The sequence below is a fragment of the Trichinella spiralis genome, assembly GCF_000181795.1.
Source record: "Trichinella spiralis strain ISS 195 chromosome Unknown Scfld9, whole genome shotgun sequence".
Classification (NCBI taxonomy): domain Eukaryota; kingdom Metazoa; phylum Nematoda; class Enoplea; order Trichinellida; family Trichinellidae; genus Trichinella; species Trichinella spiralis.
Genome location: NW_003526948.1, coordinates 72,326 through 85,722, shown reverse-complemented (window position 1 = coordinate 85,722; position 13,397 = coordinate 72,326). Strand labels below are relative to the sequence as shown.

The 13,397-nt window shown below is 33.9% G+C and overlaps 3 protein-coding genes across 3 annotated transcripts; all 3 read left to right on the top strand.

Annotated features, from left to right (window-relative positions):
* The first annotated feature begins 498 nt into the window (after positions 1–498).
* Positions 499–2,787, top strand: Tsp_09403 (hypothetical protein). The gene is made up of 12 exons (XM_003371126.1): positions 499–516; positions 606–643; positions 717–806; positions 926–995; positions 1,051–1,081; positions 1,154–1,279; positions 1,419–1,466; positions 1,624–1,665; positions 2,005–2,054; positions 2,232–2,312; positions 2,454–2,518; positions 2,748–2,787. The coding sequence occupies exons 1-12, from the start codon at positions 499–501 to the stop codon at positions 2,785–2,787; spliced, it is 699 nt and encodes a 232-aa protein (XP_003371174.1).
* A 497-nt stretch (positions 2,788–3,284) lies between these two features.
* On the top strand, positions 3,285–3,824 carry Tsp_09404 (hypothetical protein). The gene is made up of 4 exons (XM_003371125.1): positions 3,285–3,315; positions 3,416–3,505; positions 3,584–3,713; positions 3,770–3,824. The coding sequence occupies exons 1-4, from the start codon at positions 3,285–3,287 to the stop codon at positions 3,822–3,824; spliced, it is 306 nt and encodes a 101-aa protein (XP_003371173.1).
* A 1,300-nt stretch (positions 3,825–5,124) lies between these two features.
* Positions 5,125–11,945, top strand: Tsp_09405 (putative protein kinase domain protein). The gene is made up of 15 exons (XM_003371124.1): positions 5,125–5,367; positions 6,306–6,457; positions 6,532–6,610; positions 6,678–6,942; positions 7,143–7,367; positions 7,437–7,801; positions 7,881–8,053; positions 8,120–8,310; positions 8,579–8,686; positions 8,858–8,985; positions 9,051–9,247; positions 9,324–9,708; positions 9,784–10,101; positions 11,434–11,512; positions 11,920–11,945. Exons 1-15 carry the CDS (start codon positions 5,125–5,127, stop codon positions 11,943–11,945), a joined length of 2,934 nt encoding a protein of 977 aa, XP_003371172.1.
* Positions 11,946–13,397: the final 1,452 nt, after the last annotated feature.

Genomic DNA, 13,397 nt, shown 5'->3' with positions numbered 1-13,397 from the left:
TCCCTTTTTTTCTTGTGCTATTTTGATTCTGCTGGACAGCCGTATTGGGCGATTGGCAAAATTTGGGTACCCAATGCCCAGTTGATTTGTTTTGCACAACTACAAGTGAAAAGCACCTTGTCAGTCAGGATGGATTTTTGAACAAGTCAGTGCGGCTTTTTATTAATTATTTTTCCACAAAAAGTTTTACTTCTTTTCTATTCCAAATATTCTTCTTTGTGCCCAATTCTCACGCATTGACCAAAATTGTACAAAAAAAATGGTTGCACTGCAAGTACAAAAAGCAAATTTGGTGTTTTCAAACTTTGACAGAAATTTCACGAGATTATTAAACGATATGAATGAAAAATTGCACTTTTCTACTATTATTTTTATTAGGTCTTTTTATTCAGCTCACATCCGCACTGTAAGAGATTGGTAATTGAAATTGAAAAATTCGTTTGTGAAGTTCTGAAAATTTTTTTCTTACCACGAGCTGAAGAAACCTGAGCATCTGAAATGGCATATAAGAAAACGGTAAGATATCACAATTATATTTGAGCACAAGAAAAAAAAGTATTAAAATATTTATAACTAAAAATTTCATAATATTATACGAATTGCAGTTTAAAGTTATGTACGAATTGTACGAAAGAGTTGACATGTTATTTTAAACAATTTTTGTTTAAACTTCTTTATTTTTCGTGTTTTAAAGTGAAATTGAAATTTAACCACAGGCACACAAGTTGGTTTGATCATTTCAAGCAAATTCTTCAACGAGTTCGCTTTCCAAAGTGTGTCTTCTCTCCACTTGGTGTTCGAAGTAAGTAGGTGGTTTTTTAGTTTGCAATTGTTATTTGTATATGATTTTCTCACTTGATTTTAATTTTTCACAAAAATATTTTTTATTGTCTTTAGTTGAATGTGGTTTGAATTTGTATTTTAGACTCTACCCAGTTATGATGAACAATTTGCTACCGAAAATCGTTTTCGTCTTTATGTTGGCGATGGCTGCTGTAAGAAATATGAAATCTGCAATTTGAATAATTTTCAATGCTCTTTATTATTTAGAACTTGTGTTTCTCAAACCCGTTATCCTCCAGTAAGCAAAGAAATCCAGTGACATAAAGTGACAAAAATTGATGGTATGAATATATATATATTTATATTTTAGAATTGGACACAAATGAGATTGTGAGCAGCAGCGAAGAAAATTTTACCAGAATGGCGAACATTTCTCATCTTGACTTACATGCTTCGAATTTGACTGTATCTGCGAACAACACTTCTTTACCAAACAGTAATTCATTTTAATTACTCTCTCAGGTGTAATCAGTGTATAAAAAAGGTCATTTAATTAATCCTAATGACACATAAATATATGTTTTAAATAATTGTGCCTATTATCATTTTATAATTTTTATTTTATTTGACATTAGATGGCAGTGAAAAGAATGATGACCGCAATCCTGTTAAAAAGCCGAATTGTAAATAATTTTTTTGTTATTTCATTATTAATGATGGTATTTTTTATAATTTAATTAATTTATTTTTATAATTTATGTAATATGAAAAAATGCCACTGATTGATCTCTGACTATTGTATTATGCAAGTTGTGTTAATTTTTTGTTTTACACATTTAGATGCGGTATATATTGATGGCATTATAAGAAAAACATTCTTCGGTTGGTGTACTTTCTTATCTTATTACTATATATTGTTATTGATTTAATTTCTAAACTGTACAATTCTTTAATACTTTCAACACTGCTATTTATTGTATTGTAAGCATGCAGCATGCATTTCATCAAATAATTTAAATACTATGTGTAATCCATTTTAAATATAATTTAAATAATGAATTTTTTCAATTCAGAGGATAAAATTTTTTTACATAAGATTTATTTCGATTGTTTGGTTTATGCTATTCTCTGATACTGATTCGTGATGTTTTAATTAGACTTGAAATTGAATTATTATGCATTTTATGGTGTTTTCTGTTCACTTAAAATTTTATATTTTAGAGCATTTATTTGTATTTGCAATACTTTTTTTCATGTTGGTGTTATTAATGGTATATGTAGATGATACCATTTTCGTAAGTTGTTTTTTTCACATTCTTTTCATACTCGTTTTTGCATTACTGCTTTAAATATATAGAGAAAGCTTTTGAACGACTTGGCAGCTTGGAAAAGAAACTTAGTAAGACAAAGATAATAATTATACGTTGAAATGCTAACTATAAATTTAGGGTCGAAAACGGAACAAAACTTGGAAGACAAAAATCGAATGTGGCGAAAAATCTCAAGCAAAACCATCCGAGCCAGTGACTGTGTGACTTTAGTTTTGAATTTAATTTTATCTGTTAATTTCTGTATTATATTAATGTAAAATTTTTATCCATGTTGTTAATTTTCACGTTCTGATGTATACTAACTGTTAAAATAATAATTAAAACTTTATATTTTATCAGTTGTTGAACGCTGAAAGTAGATCAAATATTTTATCTTTTCATAATAATCACTTTGAACGTGATCGGTTTTTCAAAAATTATTAACTGAAAAAGTGAACTGAAGTAATGTGAAAATTAGCATCAACAGTACAACATGAACATTAATTACATTAAAGTATTAGAAAGAAGATTGTTCAAAAATGCTTCCAGTTACAATGACAATTGCACAAGATACTAGTAGAGATTTAACTGAAGCATCAAATCCAGAATTGAGCAAAAAAACAAATAAATCAATCTTGAATTTTATTTTTCAAGCACCTGCTCATATCACAAACAGACGGCACTACAGTGTTAAAATTTTTTAAATTACTGTCATAATACAACCTGATTGTCATTATATGACTCGTATATTGTGAAATTAAAGAGTTGGTGCGATTACTTTTTGATTAATTTTAAAAGTTTTATTTTAATATAAAAAATGTAAGAAAATTATTTCAATGCAAAATTGAAAACTGAAATTCAAAAACAGAATAAGTTGGTCAATCCTTTGTATAGATTACTGTATTGTATTTTCTTGTACGGAGTACTGTGATCGATTAGTTATCAAGTTTGTATTGTTGGAAGTTGCGTGTTATCAGTGAGTTGTCGAAATTGAAAAACAATTCACCGATGAAATCTATTCTGAGCAGCTAGCCCACTTGTGATGGTTGTTTGTCAACTGTTTTTTGTGTAGATGGAATGAAGCGTATGTGTTTTGGCGATGGCTGTGCTTGTCGGGCGTGTTAGCAGGCGTGTGTGAAGTTCAATAATATCGCTTCAATAGTCAATAATTTGCAAGCAGTATATATTGAGATGTTTTCGTATCAGTTTCTCGTGATGCGTAGTTTGTCTTTTTGAATTACCGCTGCGGATTTGTGATTCGAGAAATTGACCGCGCAGTGCAAGTGACGATGTCGTTTTTTTTGACATGTTTTATTTTTTAGAGTCATGTGCAAGTAACATCGCACTGTCTCTTAAAAGGTTCTTCATCGGCGAACTTCATCGTCGTTGTTGGAATTTTCATTTCATAGGCAGTAAGTTGTTGTTGTTGTTGTTGTTGATCATGATCATGCTGCTGTTGGTGGAAATGCTATAATTTTATTCCATTTTAGTATTGATTGATCACGTTTGGTTTTGGTCACGCAGTGGTTTTCGTCATGTTGGAAGTTCGCAGGAGACATTGTTCAAATTTGTTTACAAAGTCTCGACGCCAAAGCACAAATTTTCAAACCGCATTTGGTTGTAAGTCACTTTTTTCAAAAGCATGCTTTCTATTTTTGCTCTTTCTTCAGTTACAGTTTTCCCTTTGCGCGATTTGTTCGCACTGACGTCGATACTTATTCATATTATTAGTTCACATTGATTGCTTGGGGGGGGGGGAGGGTAGAGTGATTTGAAAATGCTTTGAAATGGTTGGAAAGAAATGATTTTTTTTGGAAAAAAATACAATTTCCCCGAGTAATTCGTCATATGACTGCTCATAGCATTGATTCTTTGCTGGAAGATTTGTTGAACGATGTGGTCCGAAAAACAGACTACTTCAGCTGATTGATTTCACCAAGTTTTAGTAGAGAGGAAAAGCGCTTGCATCCGTATGAGGCAAGGCATTTTTGCATCGCGAAAGTGCGACCAATCCAAATTGTCTACTCCGACTGTATCTGTTTGTCGTTTTTGAAAAATATTTTTCTCACTGGATATCCCAAATCCCACAAAAAGTTTGTTATTTTGATCAAAAAGATATCCGTAATTTCACTATCCATTTCGTCACTACTACTGCGTTCATATTTATCAAAACGGGGACGTTTAGTTTTTCTGTCTTCATGGTAACCGTTCGTTTTTTTTCCTAATTCACTTTGGCTTATTGAGAAAATTGTCTCTCGATAATTATTATATCCATAATTTTACCGCTGACCACGCTTGGATTCTCCAGGAGGTCACTAGGTCCCAGTCAGCTTTTCTCTGGGCAGCTTGTTGACGTCGTCGTTGTACTGCGCGTTGAAAGCGGCAATATGTTGCTCCACTTATTCCTTAGTATCAATAAAGCCTAGTTGGTCCAGAGGAATTGATGAACAATGGGGAGAAGAAAAAAATTTTTTTTCCCCAATTTCCCTTGATAATTTCGAAACATTCAACGGCGGGAGAAGCAGTTGTTTTTTAAATAAATAAACAGCGCAAAGTGAGATCGTGAGCATGTAGAAACTTTGATTGATTTTTCAATAGAAAAAAAATATTTTTTTCACGAGTTGTTGTTGTTTCAATTCTTTTTACTTTTGCTTTCAACAGGAAACTTATTTAACACTAGAAATTGAATACCATAGGAAATTTGATAATCAAGTAAATCTAGTTATAAAATAAAGAATAAGGAAGTTGAAAATGTTGTTCATTTGCCAGTTGAAATTGGATTTGCTTGATATTCTAATGCTGTGTGTGTGTGTGTGTGTGTGCAAACTGCATTGGCATTCTTCTGATGAATAACAAAATTGGCTGGATAAACTTCTGCTGGTGGTTCAATATTGCCTAGTTATTATTGCCTCGACGAATTGCACGTTTTCTAATTAGCACGTCTATTGAAGCGCGTCTTTTTGAAACGGATGTTCTGAATATATTTGGTTTGTTCATTTTGTTAGCTTATTTGAATTGGAAAACTGAAATAATGAATCATTGCACTATTGACGAGCATTCTGTTTGTTTGTTTTATCTGAATCATAAAATATTGAAGTTTGTTGTAACAATTTCAGCGTCCAAGTTTGATTTGGCTCTTCAAAGCGGATTGTGTAATAGTGCACGCTTGCGCACGTCATTGAGCTTATCTTGTCCGCAGTTGAGTATTGCGGAATCGTCGATGTGTTGCTCAAATTCCCAAAGTCCTGTACCATTTTTCAATGCCCTTTTGTTGGTAAGTGGTGGAATTACTTTTGACAGAATTTTCATTGATAATTAATTAATTGTTCAACGTTTCATCATTTGTATAAAATGAATTAATGTAAATTGTTTTTCTTTTTTTGTTTGTTTGTTTGTTTGTTTGCTCCATCATAATTCATAGTTCTGTTTGTTGCTAGACATTGAATTTGAAACGATTTATCAGTAGGATTATGATACGTAGTAAATTGCTCATTTACGTATTGAATTATGGATATGTTAAAATAAATTTTTTATTGTTTTATTATTATTTAGATTGATCCAAAGAAAAGGAGGCGAAGGTGATGGCAGTTGCCGCTTTCAGTGTTGTACATATTATGAGAATATAATTTGTTTGTTTCAGTGGACACGTTTCGGGGCGTAGTTTTAACAGTAGTTTATCGCCAGTTTCCAATCGTTGCGGTTCGCCAAATCATCATGGTAATTAACCTTAGTTATGTTTTAAAATAAGATTTTATTATTTGATAAAGTTAAATTATTGAAAAATATTTTTTTGTTATAAATTATTTGAGTTGATGAGCTGGTGAAAAATGCTGAGTCAGTTGAGTGGTATTTTATTTTGTAATGTGAATTTTAATTTTGCAGATCAGTTCCGCACTTCTTCTGTAGCGTTATTGTCTTCCAATCTTCAACCGTATGCAAAGGCGAAGTATAGATATATATATATTTTTTTTTTCTTTCTATATTTGATAAAAAATATTTTCATATTTATTTACTTGCTAATTTGGTATTTTGTTCAGATGGAATCTTAATCCCGATTCTAGAAGATGGTCAATTGCATCGTTGCCATCGTCTGGCTACGAGACACCAGAAAGTTCCACATTTTCTGTACGTATTGATTGATATGTGATGATGATGCATCGATCTTTGAAAATAAAATGTCGATGTTACTGATTAATTTGTTTATTTTTGTAGTCCGTTTATTCATCACAAGAGAAATTAACAAACGCTTTAACAGAATTGAAAATCAATAATTCAGGCAGCAATGACAGTTGTTCATATTGCGAGGAAAGTACTCTGGCTTGCTTGAAATCACCAGCTTTACGCTGGAGATCCAGGAGTTTTAGGTTCGATTCTTATTTTTGCGTTATTTTTACTATTCCTGGTCTAAGATTAATTTAAATTTTCCATTTTATTGCAGCAGTTTTAGTAATAATGTTTCCGTTTGTGAATATGACGATTTATTGCGCAGCAGTTTGTACAAATCACGTTTTCCAAAGGTGATTCAAAGAACAAAACCGTATATTTTCGCCATTGCATTGTAGTTTGTTTGTTGTATTGTTTCAGGCAAAACAGAATATGGAAGAGAAATTGGAAAAATTTATTGCCGACAATTCTGTCAATCCGTCATTGGTGTTGGACATTTCGGACAATGAACAGCCAGTGGCGGTCATTCATCCGAACATTAAGCAAGATCCGAATTTGGTGAAATTGTTCTCTGATGGTTGTGCAAGATTTATCCACCATCAAATTGTGGAATTAGCTTCTGACTGTTTGCTCAAATCGAAAGAAGAAATCATCTCGTCGGTTTATTTTTACGAAATGACCGAAAGTTTGAAAAACATCTTATCGCAAGTATGATTTGGAAAATTAATAATTTTGAATATTTTTTTCTATTTCGCCAGTTGATAAGTAAGTAAGTAAGTTGCTGTGCGGTTTTGTTTTTATTGTCCTACAGGCGAAAGAGAAGTCTTTGGAATGCTATCCAATGTTGAACGATTGCGCCAAAAAATTGCTGATGATTATTTCCAGACCAGCACGACTACTGGAATGTTTCGTATGCTTGTTTGGTTTTTGTTCTGCTTATGCTGTATGTAATGTTTGTTTGTGGGTGTTTTAAGGAATTTGATCCGAAAGAATTTTATCATTTGTTGAAAGAGATGGAAGAATACGCGAAAGAGCAGCAGTCACGTTTGGAGCTCGATATTCCGCATTATGTAATATCGAAGCTCGGCTTAACGAATGATGTGAACAGCGGTAAGAAATAATAAAGGAAAATGCAATAAATCTTGCTCAGTTAATTAGCTGTTGTTTCTTTTCAAACAGATAAAGGTACAAATGACCTGAAAGAGCAGCAGCAGCTAATTGCTGGTGGGTCAAATTTGATTAAAGCAGAAAATGGTAAAGGAAAACCGCAGCAACAGTCGTCAGATGCTTTTGACCATGTCACCAATAAGCCTTTGTTAAAAGAAGAAGATTTTCAAGTGATGAAATTGATTTCAAATGGTGCATACGGGTCTGTTTATCTCGTGCGTGCTAAAGAGACCCGCAAGCGGTTTGCGTTGAAAAAATTACGCAAATCTAGTCTGATCTTGCGTAATCAACTCGAACAAGTGTTTGCCGAGAGGGATATAATGACTTTTAGTGATAATCCATTTGTGGTCTCATTTTACGGAAGTTTTGAAACAAAGGTAAAACCAAAAAATTATATATGTATTTATATGGTTTTTATATGAACTTTATTTTGAACGTGTTGTTCATTAAATGAAGACTCATCTTTGCATGCTGATGGAATATGTCGAAGGGGGTGATTGTGCCTCGTTGCTGAAGCAAATTGGTGTTTTTCCTGTTGAAATGGCTCGTTTGTACATTGCCGAAGCAGTACTAGCTGTGGAATATTTGCATTCGTACGGCATTGTGCATCGCGATTTGAAACCTGACAAGTGAATAATTGGCATTACATTTCCACATATATTCATCTATCTATCTGACTGATTTCTGTTATTAAGCTTATTGATTACTGCCATGGGTCATGTGAAATTGACCGATTTTGGTTTGTCGAAAATTGGTTTGATGAATCGCACTACTTTACTCTGCGAAGATTATTTCGACGTTTCTGAAACGCAACAATTTCGAGACCGTCAAATTTGTGGTACGCCTGAATACATTGCACCTGAAGTTATTCTTCGACAAGGATATGGTAATTTTATTATTATTATTATTATTATTATCATTATTTACATGAATAATAATTTATATATTGTTTTATGAAATAATTTAATTTGTTTTTAAGGGAAACCAGTCGACTGGTGGGCAATTGGAATTATACTGTACGAATTTTTGGTTGGCACAGTTCCTTTTTTTGGCAGTACCCCTGAAGAGCTGTTTGCACATGCTATCCATGGTTATTTTTGCAATTGTTGCTTATCTATTTGAATTGCACTATTATTTATTTATTTGTTTAACAGATGAAATTGAATTTCCTGAAGATCCATATTGTCCTCCTGCAGAAGCGGTAGATTTGATCCGCGGTTTGCTTCAAGTAAATCCTCTGGATCGACTTGGGACCGTTGGCAGTGCGTCTGAGATAAAAACGCATTTATTTTTTTCTTCTTTGAACTGGCATTCGTTGCTTCGTCAAAAAGCAGAATTCATACCCCAGTTGGAAGGCGACGATGATACTAGCTATTTTGATTGTAATTTCTGTTTAAAGTTGTACACTTGATTTATTGATTTATCGCTTTCAGCAAGAACTGAGCGTTACAATCACGATGTGGATTCAGGTGACGAAAGTTGGTCAGAAAATTCGTCCATTTTTTCATCATTTTCCAGCTGTTCTCCGCGCTACAGTTTGCTAGCCGACAATTTGATGCTTGTGAGTTGTTGTTTTTATTTTACATTTTAACCAATGCTTTTATTATTTTAATTTTATTGTTGAAGAAAAATAATGACGATTCCAATTCGTTGTTGTTGTTGTCCGAAGATGGCAATGATCAAACGTTTGTCTCGTCGACCGAGGAGAATCCCAATGCTGGGAAGCGTAGAAGCGTTGGCGAAGAGGAATTATGCTCTTTTGAAGGGGAAGCTTTAAATCGAACCGATTCGACCATCAGTGCCGATTCTTCTGCTTTGCCAAAGTGAGTACAAATTGTCGATGTTGTTCGTTGTTCAAAAATGGATTCGTTTTTCTGTTCTGCTTGTGTTGTTATATAGATTGTCGGTCTCGCTTGATACGAGCGATTTGGCTGTGCAATTGAAAGGCAACGATGTTGTTGAACAACAACACTTGGACACAAGAAGCTGTGAAACACCAGTGCGACTTAATGTGGCGCCACCGAAATCGACCGGCGGTCTGCATTTGATCATCCCATCTGATGTGACCACACCTGCGGTGTTGAATTCTCCCAGCCAAAGTAGCAACAGTTCCCATGACTGTTCACCGAACTGCTGCTCTTCAGTGGACATTGCTCCAGTTGTGCATACCTACAAGCCAACGGTCACCTTTCAGCGTGGTTCCCTGGCGTTTGGCTTTTCAATTAAATCGATTCGTGTTTACCTTGGTCAAACGGACTTCTATACTATACAGCATATTGTTAGCGTGAGTGTTGTTTTCTGTTCGTCGATTGTGATTATTTTTTTGAAATCTATTATACTTTTTCTATTATGTTTACAGGCAGTGGAGAAGGGCAGTGCTGCTTATCAGAATGGCTTGCGTGTCAACGATTTGATTACACACGTCGATGGGACCGCGGTTCAGAATTTCACCCAGCCGGAATTGTTGCGCCGACTGATGCGAGGCGGTGGTCAGTGGGTGACAATCAGGGCCACTTCCCTTGATCAGACCAGTATCCGAATTGGCAGGCCTCGTCGAGCGGCCGGTCGGTTGGCCAGACGTGTCGGCGTTGGTACGGTCAAGCAGAAGCTTCAACGTCGAGCTTGGATGGAGAAGCGCAAAGCGGCTTCGTTGTTTCGTCGAATGAGCGGCAAGCGGGTCAGTGCCGAATTTGGCGCCTCTGCTTTGACCACGTCGGTGCTGCATCGATCCGTTTCCAGTGTCGAAGGTCTGTGTTCGTCGTCAGTGCCTTGCCTGTATTCGTCGACTAGCTGTTCCAGTAGTTCGAACAACAACAACAACAACAACAACAACAGCGGCAGTAGCAGTAGTAGTATTGAGCAGAGCAGACATGGTCGATCGGCCAGACCGTCAAGTCTGCAAGGTTTGAAAATGGATGTCGTTGCTAAGACCGCTTTGAAACCAACCGCACCGCCTCCACCTCCTCCCCCACCACGTCGTAAGGAACCTCAAAGTATGCCGCTCTCTCCACTGGCCAGATGTGACCAGGCTTCTTTGAGAACTTCCAAAATGCTATTATCACCAGCCCAATCTCAGTCCCAATCACCATTAGCCAGTGGTTTGTTGGCGACTGGTGCGTCCCGGTCCCGTTCCTTTAACTGTCCAAAACGAGTATACTGTAAACCGCGCCGTTTTCTGTAATTTTGCCCGCCTGCAAATTTTTTTTAAATTTTACTTCTATTTCTATTTTACACGACAGTAACAAACTGCGTTTCGTTTGTTACTGTTCATTCATTGTGTAATCTGTCCATGCATGCTTAGTTTATATTTTTGTAAGCGCGTCATTCGTTTAGTAAGCATGCTTTTATCGACTTTGCACCGCTGCATGTGCAATTGCAATTTAGAAATGTGTAGATGGATCTTGTTGCTTTTTTGTTTTTTGTTGATTTCTCCATCCATCCAACGAGTACTGTAGCGAAAGTTGCGGCGGCTTTACCACTGACACTGCGCAGAAAATATTTTCTCACTTTTTGATTTATCATTTACTGGCACAACTTATTTTTGGAAATGAGGAAAAATGAAAATAAAAATTTCAAATGTTTTCCGTTTTGTTTTGCATTTTCGAAATAACTTGTTCAAAGCCAATTCAGTCACTACTGAGAACTGTACTTGATTTTCTTTTACTCTAATCAATTTTATTCATATGTTTTAATTTACATTTTTTATTTGCCTAAATTGTTTAATTACAAGTTTTTACTTTGATTTTATATAATATTAATGCATTATTGTGCTTGGTATTTGTATTTGTTTATTCCCTTGCATTTCTTCTGCAACGTGATTTATTTTTATGATTGACTATACAAAATGACTAATTTTGTACAGTTTGCATTCAAATGAATTACTGTAAGTTAGTGATTTTAAATATTACTGTTATTGTACATTTTGGGGATAGTTTTCTGATTTTGGAATTTTTGTGCAAAGAAAATCAAATTTTTTATAAATTGAAAATTACATTCGAGTAAAATTTAGATGAAAAGCTGTAATGTAGAAGTCGAGGAACCAATGGCGAAACAGTTAATGGAAATGAATTTTTGCTTTCTTTATACGGGTAAGTTTGAAATTAACGTTTCAAACTATTTGAGGCATTCTATTTGAATTTCGCCTTCATACGTTTCTCATAGTGCTTTTATGGCATTTATAATTATACAAATGTGTATTTTCTCTGAAACGTTATCGGTTAATAAGCTCATTTATATTTTACTTCATTTTTTCTTTGAATAATAGTAGCGACGTAGTGTATAATATATATATATATATATATATATATATATACATATGTATAATTTGGCCATTAAGGCAAGATGAAGCCTCCAAATTAACGTATGTGACATATTTTTGAAACAACCAATAATAGTAACTGAGCGTTACAATCACTGGGTATACAATTAAGAAAGCTTCATAGTTATGAAATCATGATTACTAATGCAATAATTAAGCTAAATTTGCTAGTTTCAGAATATGAAACTTCTGGATTTTTATAATTCTTTAATCCTTCTGCATAATTTTCAAAATTAATATTATTTCTCTTAATTCGGACAAAGTTTCTTTGTGTTTTTGTTCTGCTGATTTTTGGATTCATTTTTGTGTAGTATTTGAAAATATTTCTACATGACGAACGCTGAAAATTTAGTAAGAAATTTAAATTATAAATGCAAAAGAAGAAATTAATTATGTTTAAAATAGAAACAGCATTAAATTGCAAAATTAAACTAAATGTCAAATGATAAGATATGAAATTCATGGAATTTGCTGTCATTGCACAGCTGCTTTTTTGAACAACTGTAACCCATAGGATTAGCAGCTGTCCTTTGAAGATTGGAAAACTAATTGTGTAAAAACTGACGCTATTAATCAGCAAGCATCCAGCTTCAGATTGTAAATATTAACTGATAGATGTTCTATCAATCAACGTTCATGAAATAAGCAATATGAAGTTATTTTTTCAATATGTTCAATTTTTGAAAAATAGAAGTGTTACCTAAAAAGAAAGATTGAAAAAAAACGTTTTGTAAAAAATTGTGGTTTTAAAAAACAATGCTTTTTATTGTTCACAGAAGCGTTATTTCACCTGCATAACTGGAAGCATATTGAATTGCAAATAATAAATAAGTTCTGTTCGATAATATGGACTATTATTTCGTAATGTTACATAATGGGCAATTGTCTGCTGTAACTCGTTTTTCTGCTTATTTTGGTGTAATTTGTTAATGCATAGCACAGCATAGCAAAAATGTTGTATCATTTTTTCTCTTCTCATGGCATATTTTTATTTTTCTTTTTTTGGCTGACTTAATTAGTTCGTCTAAACAAAGTTATGTTTCAAGGAAGAATATCTGTTACTTGTATCTGTTATTCTGTACATTCATAATTGGCTCACAGATCCTTTTGATAGTGAAAATAAATATTTTTTTAACAGTTCAGTTAAGTGCATATGCTTATGTCTTTTACCAAAATAACAATCTTTAAGTACTGTTTTTTAACATGTATCCTTTGTTTCAACTATTTTGAAAGTATCATGTGAAACCTTTGTTATTAAGTTCAAGAAGAAATAATGATTGATAATCACAAATATGGAAGGACAATGCTGCTAAAGATAGCTGAAGATAAGCAAAATTTTATGACTGAGAAAAATTCACTTTTAGTCATTAAAGTTAAAAGTTCTGAACAGAAGTTTCTAATTTTATTCCATTTGAACGATGGAAGCAACTGCCAGACGGCTCTTGATGGCAGTTGTAAATAAGCTTAATGCTTTACAAAACTTCCGCAACAATGCTTGAAGCTTTTTTAACTGATTGACCTGGCTAAATTTTTAAATTACTAAAGCAACTGCCGGAGATGAATTCCAACAGATTTCACAACAATTGGCCATGCTGATGGATCACTTGTCAGCCAAGCACTGATCAGATCAGTGATAGAAAGCATATAAAAAGCCC